General features: G+C 44.1%; 2 protein-coding genes across 6 annotated transcripts in view; one reads left to right on the forward strand and one right to left on the reverse strand.

The window, feature by feature from the left end:
• Positions 1-1672: 1672 nt before the first annotated feature.
• LOC108495859 (ankyrin repeat domain-containing protein 40-like) lies at positions 1673-8402 on the forward strand. 2 transcript variants are annotated; one of them, XM_017812010.1, is made up of 5 exons: positions 1673-1806; positions 2348-2496; positions 4012-4500; positions 5015-5190; positions 5907-8402. In XM_017812010.1, exons 1-5 carry the CDS (start codon positions 1673-1675, stop codon positions 6048-6050), a joined length of 1092 nt encoding a protein of 363 aa, XP_017667499.1. In that variant the 3' UTR covers positions 6051-8402. The 2 variants fall into 2 exon arrangements, with proteins under 2 accessions (XP_017667499.1, XP_017667500.1); XM_017812011.1 differs by having other exon boundaries at positions 4015-4500.
• A 1446-nt stretch (positions 8403-9848) lies between these two features.
• The window catches only part of LUC7L3 (LUC7 like 3 pre-mRNA splicing factor), a 19330-nt gene continuing 18000 nt past the window's right edge, over positions 9849-11178 (reverse strand). For 2 of the 4 annotated variants that reach the window (XM_017812007.1, XM_017812008.1), the window contains exon 12: positions 9849-11178. This exon is cut by the window's right edge and continues 115 nt beyond it. The gene's annotated coding sequence lies outside the window, so the exon portion shown is untranslated. The other 2 variants (XM_017812006.1, XM_017812009.1) reach the window with 2 other exon arrangements.

Genomic DNA, 11178 nt, shown 5'->3' on the forward strand with positions numbered 1-11178 from the left:
CACTGAGTCACCGTGTAACCTTTGCCACGGTAGCTAAAAATGTCATCACTGGCTTGCGCCTCCAGCCTTCACAAGGGCAGTTTGCAGGGATGCTTCTCTCTTAGAGAAACAGAAATGTCTGGCCTGTGGGCCTCTGTCTCTCCTGACTGATTAAAAGGAAGATGACTGTTTGTGTTTTGAAGCTTCATTTATATGGATAGATATTTGGGAACTGTTTGGAAGGTAATGCTGCAGGCATTACCACAACCTAATTGCCACAACTGCCAGAGCAGGAACAGCAGACCAAAGGAACAGCAACTCAAGTCCAAAATTAAACGGTAGGTTAAAAATAATGTCACTAATAAAAAAATTAAGCAATAAAAGAGAAGCAATGAAATAAAAAGACCAAATAGCTTAGTGCAAATTTCTCCTTGGTGGCAGACGCTGATGCCAAAGCAGAAAGCCTGGAGTTAAATTAGCTCCCCAACACAGGTTGCAGTGATTTAATTAAGAGTGTGAGCAATGTGCTGGTGAGGAGATGACTGGGAATTGGAGGTGCCAGGGCTGGAAATGTCTGGGGGAAAAAAACCTGGTGGATTTCACTCCTGGCCCACGGATTTGGACCCATCCTTGTGGTACCTTCCTGCCCCAGCCCATGGCAGCCTCACAGCTCAAAGGCAGGAGGCAGGCTGCCAGTCAAAAACACCCTGAAAAGGGCAAGGCCTGTGTGATGGATGAATGGTTGCACTCGATGATCTTAGAGGTCTTTTCCAACCTGAAAGACTCTGTGATGTGCCTTTGCCGGGCAGGCAGTTTTGACTCACAGCTTTCTCCCTCTCCCCATGATCCTTCTCCCCTCAAGCCTCCACACAGGTCTCAAGGTGGTGAGCAAGGGTGGGATGAGCCCGTCAGAGGAAATGCTCGTTTTGGGCTTTTCACCCTGTCCAGGATCCCACCCCAGCGCCCGGAGGGGTCACACAGAATCACAGAATCACTGAGCTGGAAGGAAACACTAGAGATCATCCAGTCCAACCCCCTGCCAAGGCAGGGTCACCTGGAGCAGGTGACACAGGAACGCATCCAGGCGAGTTTAGAATGTCTCCAGAGGAGGAGACTCCACACCCTCCCTGGGCAGCTGTTCCAAGGCTTTGCCACCTTCCATGGAAAGAAGTTTGTCTTCACGTTGAGGTGGAACTTCTTGCATTTTAGTTTATGGCCGCTGCTTCTCGTCCAGTTGCTGAGCACCACTGAAAAGAGTCTGGCACCGTCCTCTGACACCCGCCTTGGAGACATTTATCTGCATTCATGAGATCCTCTCTCAGTTTCCTCCAGACTAATCAGGCCCAGCTCCCACAGTCTCTCCTCGTCAGAGATGCCCCAGACCCCTCACCATCTTTGCGGCCTCCGCTGGACCCTCTGGAGTAGCTCGTTGTCTTTTTTTGTACGGAGGAGCCCAGAACGGGACACAATATTCCACATAAGGGCCGTCACCCTCCCGGCCGAGGTAGCGCCGGCGCTCCCCGCCTGCCCCGGGCTCAAGATGGCGGCGGCCGCGAGGGCCGGAGCGGGGGCCCGGGGCGGGCCGGGCCCGGCGGGGCAGCGGCGCTGAGGAACCGCCCGGCCCCTCCCGACGGGCTCCGGAGCGGCGGGGAGGGGCCGAGGGGGGCCCTGCCCGGCGAGCCCGGCCCCGGCCATGAGCGGCGCGGCGGAGGCGCGGGAGCTGGAGGAGCGGCTGCGGGAGGCGGCGGCGCTGGGGGACGTGGCGGAGGTGCGGCGGCTGCTGGGCGCGGGGGCGGACATCGACTCCCGCAACGAGATCAACGGCTGGTGAGGGGCTGCGGGGGACGCGGGGCGGGCCGGGGTCGCTGCCGGGCTCGGCTCCTCTCCCCGCTGCCTTTCCCTGCGGGGTGTTGTAGGCGGTTGGACTCGGGGCGCCCCGCACGGCACTCGGGCGCCCATCCATGAGTGGGGGGGAGCGGCTTGGGGGGTCGCAGCTCTTCTGTTTCTTAGTTTCCCTATTTACAAAAAAGGAAAAGCTAATCTCGGGAGGCTCGGAGATTTACTTCTAAAGAGGATCACGATAAAAGCAGGCCGCCCTCCTTCCACCTGTCACTGCGTGTTTGCCCAAGGACCTCTTCCATTCGCTGGTGCCAGCCTGGGACAGCGGTGGGGACAGCGGTGGGAGTCACTCTGTGCCATAGGAAAGCAAAGGAGGGCCCTGCCCCACACAACTTACAGTAGATTCAGGACTTTAAAAAGCGACGCAATGAAGGAAACTTTATTCCCAGTTATCCTCACTTGACGCACAGCTCAGGTGAAGTAGGACTTGCTTGCCATGCATCCCAACTCCTCTCTTTCCTTCCCGCAGGACCTGCCTGCACTGGGCCTGTAAGCGGAACCATGCTCAGGTGGTGTCCTGCCTGCTGGAGGCTGGGGCGGATAAGCAGATCCTCACTGCCAAAGGAGAGCTGGCTGCACAGTTAACATCAAAACCAGACATCAGGAAGATTTTGGGAGGTACCGTTCCTGTCTTTGAAGTCATCTAGAATTCTTGGTCTGAACACTAAAGTGTTTTTAGTGCTTTTATCTGAGGCAGTGGATTGGTGAAACTTTGGCTGGGACCATTGTATCTCATTAGATAAGTGATTTTTAACTCAAATTCATACTTGGGCAAATAGACATGGGGATTTCAGGTAGGAAGGCTTTGTATTCTGAGCTGTGTCACCAAGGGATGGAAGAGCTGTATGCTTTGGTAAATGTGCTGCTGCAGTCCTGTTTGCTGTCACTAAGCAGAAGCTAACATGCAGGAGGCTTTCACAACTGTACAATTTGCCTGTTGTCTGACCATAATCGAAAATTACAAATCCTTTCGAAACAACTGCGTCATTCCAGAAGTTACAGCTTCTGAGCATGTTGTTATACTGCGACTTGCAGCATGATTAATTTTTGCCCCATAATTCTGCCATCTACACCTTTCATATGCAGAGCAACCCCAGTTAGATGCCTGTGACACTCCTGAACGCCACCAGTGTCTGTTGCCAATCAGAATTTAGGTACTGTGCTCCAGATTAAAATTTTTAAGTGCTTCACCTTTGGAAATGTTGATGTTCTGTCTTCTGCTAATTGCACTTAAATTGCCCTCTACAGTGATCTGCTCTTACATCAACAGTGTAGGGTTATCTTAAATGAAGTTGCAGCTAAATTGTGACTCAGGTTTCGACAGTCACCACTCAAGGAATGACATGTTCTTTGCACGATACCTTTGTTTTCTTTTGGGAAAGGTGCTCATCTTTTGGGCTTAGTTTGTGGCAAATGACTCACATTGTTTTTACCATCTACAGTCAAGCACATGAGGATGAACCCTGTTCAGAGCTGCCGTAATTTTCTGTCTGTTAAGCTTTAATGTATTTCCTAGGGAATAAACACATATCACTTAGATTCTCCTAGTTTTTATTCTGGGAGTGTGGTGCTATTAAGCTGATCTTTCTAAACTGCTTTGACATTACTATTAATGTCCTGTAATCCTCAGTCAGGCAGGAATGCCACTTACTGTAGTGTTTTAAGCAAGAGAAGAGTTTGTTTGGGTATTACAGCAAGTAGTCACTTGCCTGAAGAAATACTGGGTTGAATTTGCTGGCCTGGGTCATAGGAAACTATTTACAGCAGTGCTATTAAAGCATTGTAAATGAGATTTAATAAAGAACTACTGGTCATAGAATTCCTTTGAAAGCACTGGAATAACACTGCTAGAAATTACGTGTCTTTCAATGGTTATTTTTTTCCCTCCACTTTGTTTTTTAAACACAGGATACACTGTAGACATTTCTAGGTTTTTCTTTCAACTTTACAGCTACTTGCCTCCCAGGTATTTCATGCTAATGGTACATTTCTATCATCCTTTGATGACCTCAGAATGTGATGTAGTTTTAAGACACAACAGGAAAACTATTCAAGATGAGAAAGATCTGTCCAGTAACATCATGGTTTATTTTCTCTCCCCGTCCCCTACTTCCCATTTTCGAACTTCATTAGTAGAGGAAGAAACTGAATGCCAAGGAGTGAAGGATTTAAATTTGCCAATTGTTGCAAACTACTTGGCCAACCCACCATTCCCTTACGTTTACACCGAAGAAAGCATTCCAGGCAGCTTGGCAGAATCCCAGAATGAAAGTGCTTCCATCTCTTCTGCTTCCCAGTGCGAAACCAGCCCTTGTCCATCAACAACTCAGGTCGACAGCGTATGCACACCCTCGCCATGCAGCAGCCAAGAGGATTCCCCCGCGCTGGACGCCACGGCCCCGCCGCCCCCCGTGCCCACCGCCGGCACAGCCCCGGCACACGCCAGCCCAGCGGTGCCCAACGGTCCCCTGTGCCCCCCGGCCATGCCCCCCGGCACGGGGCTCTGCTCCCCAGGAGCACCCGGCCAGGCTGGGCCTCTGCAGTCCCACACATCAGTGACCAGCCCCACCCCGGCCTTCCAGCCCTTCTTCTTCACTGGGACCTTCCCCTACAGCATGCAAGGTAAGGAGGGGCTGTTTACTGCCCTTCTATCCCAGTGTGGGCCATGGTTTTGTTACTGGGTGAATAGTGTTAATTCCGCTTCAGACTCAAGTAGAACAGAAACAGAGATGTTGAGTTCTGTGGGCAAAAGTACCCTGAATCTTTTCTCCTGCTCTGCTGCTGTGATGCCTGTATTTTAACCACGGTAATACTTTGCAAACCAATAGAAAGATCAGTCCAAGTAACATGAAAAATTAAATTCTGCACTATATGATATAGAGTCAAATGCAGCTCTGGTAGTTTGGTAACAACTTGACTTCATGACTGGATGGATGAGAGTTTAAACAGTGTAAACATGGTTCCCCTGTGTATTTTTGCTGTAAGCTTCTATTAACTCACAGTATTTCTTAGTGAGATCATAGGGATTGCATTATAAAACCTGAATAAAAAAGATAATGGTAAATTACTGTAGTGTTGCCCTTTGTGGTTGGTTTGTTGTTTTTAAAAAAACCCACCTTTTAATCCTTTCTGTCAGAACTTGTGCTTAAGGTGAGAGTCCAGAACCTCAGAGACAATGACTTCATTGAGATTGAACTGGACAGACAAGAATTGACCTACCAAGATCTGCTCAGAGTGAGCTGCTGTGAATTGGGTGTTAATCCAGAACAAGTAGAGAAGATCAGAAAACTCCCCAATACATTAGTAAGAAAGGTAAGAATTGAAATCAGAGATTAACTTGACTTTGCACTTTGCAGACATCAGAGAAGGTATTTTTGTAAAAAGATTGGTAAAATGTCACCTTTGTTAAAAATCAAAAACTGACTTCAGCTCACAAATTCAAAAGGATGTTGGGCTTTTCTTAAAACTTCATCGTAACTTACTTAAAAATATTGTCAAAACAGGCAGAGTATTCCAGCTCCTAAAGCACATGAAACTATTACTGACTTTTTTAAAATGTATCAGAAGCAGTGCATTAGGGTGCTTTTAACATAATTGCTATGTACTACGTCAGCATCTGCTTGCCTAAAAAGAACAAACAGTAAGGGGAAATAACCTCCACAAATTGGCATATGAATAATTTAAAGATATGCTGTTAACAAATGAACATGCTCTTCTGTTCCAAAAATATCGGTTCGGGAGGTCTGTAAATGAGCCTGATCACAACTCTTAGGTGAGTGACACACACAGACACTGGCAAATCATAATGAGGTTCAAGAAGAAAACGTACATTTTAAGGAGAAAAAACAAACAAGTCTTCTTTGAAAGAAAGAAGGTATGCTGGTAGGATTTTTTTTCCCCTCTCATTATTTATTCCTCTCATTGGGTGTGACCTCCCCGAAATTTTAGTTTTTACTTTAGCTATTTTATAAATAATAACAACCAGCTATTTTTAGGATTAATGTGTCATTCTGTCTGTTCTTTAAAAGGACAAGGATGTTGCCAGACTCCAGGACTTCCAAGAGCTGGAATTAGTTCTTGTGAAAAGTGAGAGCTCTCCTTTCCGAAACGCTGCAGCCGCTCTGACAGAGAGGCCGTGCTACAACAGCAGAGCATCCAAGCTGACTTACTGACTCTTGGAGCTGCATCTGGAATGTGAACACCTGGTAATGACAGGCTGCTGCCTTTGGAAGGCAGTGAGTTGAGTGTGTGTAAAACCTTAAGTTATTGTTAGGGTTACTATTTTAACTAATAGTTTATATTTTATATTTAATAACCCCTTTGCTTTTATTTTTTTACTTGATACTGTATTCAGCTAAGGGATACCTCATTTGTCTACTAAAAATCACATGCTTCCAGTGTATTTCAAGGAAGTTTATTGGTTGTATTTGGCAGCAGAGGGCAGGAAAGACATAATTACTGTTAAGAAAAGTATGTTGAGTATACCCGCTCTGACCAAGGAAAAGGAGATTCAGGAAATTATGTGTCTCTGTATGTGTATACAGATATATTTTAAAGTTCCTGGTTAAGTTAAATGTCAGAGGGTATCTAGCAGACAATGAACAGTTTCTCCCTAAAAATGTAAAATGTGCAAGTCCTTAATCTCTTGCCCCTTCCCAAAGACTCAGATGGGTTACCTAGAAATCTTAATGCTCTGAAGTGACAGGAGAAAACACTTTCACTGGGCTGAAAGTAAATGGAGTGTGCCCACATTTAAATGTTTCTTTCCCATGTGAGAATATTGTACCTTAAGTGATGGCATCCCTCCACCAAATAATACAGAAGCCTCTCTTAAATGCTCCTTAATTAAGTCACAAAACAAGCTGAAGTGCCCTTTCAAGAGAAAGCCCTTATGCTTCAGGAGATAGGGAGCAGACCCCCAGTCTGTGTCCATGGTTTTATTTATTTCCTTTCCAACCCCTGTGAGCAAGGCACTGCTCACACCAGGTGTCAGTCCTGTGCAGTCAGGTAGGCTCTTTGTGGCCCACCCTCATTCAGCAGTTACAGGTTTCTGCTGTTTGAGGAGCAGGTGAAGCACAAGTGTCCCTGTGAGGGATCACAGCTGGAGGGAGCAAACCAGCTCTTGTGAGCCAGACTGAGTGGAAAACACAGCACAAGCAAGTAACTAACCTTCACTTTACACAATGTACAGCCTACTCTTGCTTTTTTTCAGTTAACATCCATCTGTGGGTTGAACAAAGTATTTAAGCCGCAGCATTGCTGGAGCATAAACAGGCTGGAGCTTTTCCTGTTAACATGGCAGCCTGCAAAGCTACACTTTTGGAGGCTTTTCGTTTTGTACCAAAAACTATGATGCTGACCTTTGCACCAAAACCTTAACTGGGTCCTGAGGCGGGTGGAGGCATGAGGGACTTTTTTTAGCATGAGCTGATTTTTCTTCCCCCCTGCCCAGCTGTATTGATTTTCCTTCCCTCTCTGCTTTATGAAGCTGCACTAGAGCAGAGCTGCACAGCTGGTGCTGTATTTGTTGTTGTTGATCTGCACTGCAATGTTGACAGTCAGACTATAAATAGTACCAGCACCATGTTTTGGTAGGAGCAGCATGGCTGCACCCTCCCAGTGTCCTGCTTTACTCCCAAGGAGCTCCCCAAGCCCGGTGTGTAAGTCTGCTGCATGCCAGGAGAACACAGAAACCCGTTCTGCCAGCAGAGACTACGGGTTCAGGATTTCACCAAGTTACTTAGGCTTAAAATTTCTTCTTACTGTATTGAAAATAATTATCATCCTCTTCCCCACATGCCCATATACATCTTATCACCTCAACCCTGCTAACTCTCCACTCTCAATCCTGGCCCTTCTCCAGCCAGGAGCTGAGCTACTTTAACGCCAGATTCAACTCCTGGGAAGCTCAAGACTGTGACACAGTATGAAGTAAAATTTCCTAACTAGGGCTCCCACTTTGTTTTTCTTGTAGGACAGGAAAGGAGGTTTTAACAATTGTGTATTTATCTTTCCAGCATAGCCTGGAGGTAGCTCAGAATATGTGCAATAACTGTTTGAAAAACAGTAGTGGTTAAATGGCTCTAAATTAATATGAGTATCTAATTTCCAGTTCCTTTGTTTAGGAAGTCAGTGTAAGGACTGTCTCCACTAACTACTGAACATTCTGCTACAGAAGCAGCTGGTTTAAAAAAGCTTTATTTGCTCTAGTTTCCACCAAGAATAACTGTTAATGTGTTAAGACTTTAATCATGATCTAACTGTAACAACAGTAATAAGTCTATGCATTCAGAGAAATATTTTTGTATGTTTTATGCAGTTTGATAAACTCAGAGGCACACTAATTATGTTAACTGTTTTTTGTTGGGTCTTTTTCTTTGAACAATAACTGTTGGTATGACAACTGAGACTAAGTTTACAAAACTTACCGTTCTTCCAAGGACTGCTTTTGTTTGCACTACAAACTTGTACTGAACTGACATTGCTACTCTTCACTTACAATAAAGTATCAGTTGTTTCAAGTACCTCAATCTCTTCGTTTTTGGGGTGGGGGTAGGATGTGGGGGGGTCACTTTAGAGTGGACAGGACACTCCTAAAATTTTAACACAACTTTGAAAAAATCACAGGCCAGTACATTTTTAACACCCAATAAAAGACTATTAGGCTGTCAAAAAAAGTATAGAAAAAGCACATAAGAGGTGCTTACTTTAAAAAGGACCTACTTGCATTTTGCTCTGCATTCCTAGAAAATCTGGGATGGTATTTATCCTGGGCTTGAGCTTTGAAGATACTTCTCACAAAGATGAACTTCTGGTGGAGATGTTCATACAGTCAAATCTGGAGGCAGTTATTAAAAAGGCTTTCCTATGCTCTGCAAAACAGTTTCCTATGCTCTGCAAAAGGTTTCCTATGCTCTGCAAAACAGAATTTTTCCTTCAAAGCACTAAAGACTCCACTATCAGACATGTCAGAATCTGAATCCCAGCCTAATTTACTACAAGGTACCCCATTTTATCATTTTTACTTCTGCTTAATAAGGGGACATATAAGTCCTGTAACAAACATGTAAGAAAAGGTGCAAGATGAACATTTTTGCTATTGAAAGAAGTGGCTGAATCTCGTATCACAAGTTCCAGAAGGAAAGTACCTGCTATTTGAACTTGGTAATAATTTTACTTGCTCCCACTTTCATTATTTTTTCCAAAATCCCCACCCCACCCAGGCTCAGTGCCCTGTGCCCCCCTGCATGCATACCTGCTTTAGAACAATAAAAGTCAAAAATGAAATTGGTATCGTCCCCTCATCCAAACCCCAGCACTACTCACCAGAGGGACCAACATGCAGACTCTGAGTGCACTTGCACACACACAGGCCACACAAGGCACACCAAGCACACCACTCAGCACAAGCAAGTCACAGTGGTGCTCTGTCCGTGTCTGACTTGGGTTACAGGGACAGTCATGTCCTGAATACTTATGGAAAGGATAGTGCTTTTTTAAAAGAATGTAAATTCAATGCCTTGGAGCCACAGCACTGACTAGTACAGGCTGCAGTTCTTTTACTCCTGCTTGCACTACAGCTTCACACAGAAACATAAGGCACATCTCCCTTCCCCTGTATCTGTTCTGACATTCAGACTGTGCTTACCAACTGCACTGGTTGTTAATTAATATCCCAAATGAATACTGCAAACCAAATATGGGGCAGTGTCATGGCCAGTCCCAGCACTGGCATCTTCCTGATAAGGCTTTCAAAGTTGAACTGCTTTTATGAAGACTTAATACCTACACTTTTATTGCACGATTTCTATAATTTAACCAACTGCAGCATAAGCTGCACTTTTTAGGGGACACTGAACCCAACAGCATCTAACTGCTGACAAAGTGACCTTGAAATTAAATACTGATGGCACCAAAAAATTCCAAACCCACAAACAGCACAGAATAACTAAGCATCCAAATTAATGGACTAAGCTTGAAGACATGAGTAGATTTATTAGGAAAGAAACTTATTTAATATTAAACGTTCAATGACAGAGACAATCAACTTTGTAACAGAAATTCAAAGATATTTTATTTCCATTTCTCGTATATCAAGAAGCTACGAATAGCTTAGTTGTAAAAATGGGATTCATTTTAGTTCGATTCACACAAATACTAAACATTTATTCCTGTGTTTTAAAGTCCGAGAATGAAAACTTGCAATTAAACACTGAGCAAGCCATGTGTTCAGGTTATGTTGGTTTCTTATCTTAAAAAGTCTTAAAAGAAAAAAAAAGTATACAGGACTTATATTCTCAGTAGCACATGTGCTATTATCAACACATCTTTCTGAACTCTGGGAGGAAACACCAGTCCTGAATTAAATTTTATAAAAAAAAATTCTAACTCAACTTTATATTTTTCTACGCCACTACAGCTTTCTTTCACCTCATTTTAAAGCAGATCTTCAGTTTAAGCTGTCTTCCACTGTCTTCGCAGACTCTTCACGTAGTAGTCCTATAATGCAAAATTTTGGGAGAACAGACGATTAGACAGCATTATGAGCATTTTGTTTACCACTCCTACACATTGGCCCAGTTGTTAGCTGTCATCTTAACTCTACAAAAACATCACCATTGACCATGACTGGCTTTAGAAGCAATGATGTAGCATTAATGGTTTAATATCAACATTAAGTGTTTAAGAGTTCCTAGCATACATAATGCAACTACAGTAACAAATTATGTTGCAAGAAGCTCATTTATCAGCTGAACTCTCCACTGTTAGTTCCTTACTTCAGGAATACAACTAAAGACCTTCTGTAAGAAAGCTATGTCAAGCGTGGGGAAAAAACTTCAAGTTTTCCTTTTAATACAATATCGTATTGCCTATTGTTTAGCTGCTTCATTTCCCACAAACAGTTTCCAGCATACATTCCTGCCATCAACACTGTAATCATTTGGTGGCATCTGTCTCTGCATTTACATCTGCCTTACAAGCCTGTTAACCAGCCATTCCACTGCTCTGTGCTATGGCTGACTGCAAATTCTCCTACACAGTAGGAAATATTAAGCACATACCTCTTAAAGACTTGAATTGCATTGAAAGTAACAAGGCGATTATTATGTAGTGTTTATTGCATTTTAAACTCTTTAAAGATATCTAATTCTGGGCAGCACTGCATCCCTACACACAGTTGAAAGAAAATTCCATTCTGTTAACATCAGATTTACAGTATTCACACAATACACAAAAAAGTCCTTTGCACTATCTTCAAAATCAAAAACACAACAGTAAGCTTAAAGATTACAGGCAACA

This window comes from Lepidothrix coronata, unplaced genomic scaffold (genome assembly GCF_001604755.1).
Source record: "Lepidothrix coronata isolate B3197 unplaced genomic scaffold, Lepidothrix_coronata-1.0 Scaffold34, whole genome shotgun sequence".
NCBI classification, from domain to species: Eukaryota; Metazoa; Chordata; class Aves; order Passeriformes; family Pipridae; genus Lepidothrix; species Lepidothrix coronata.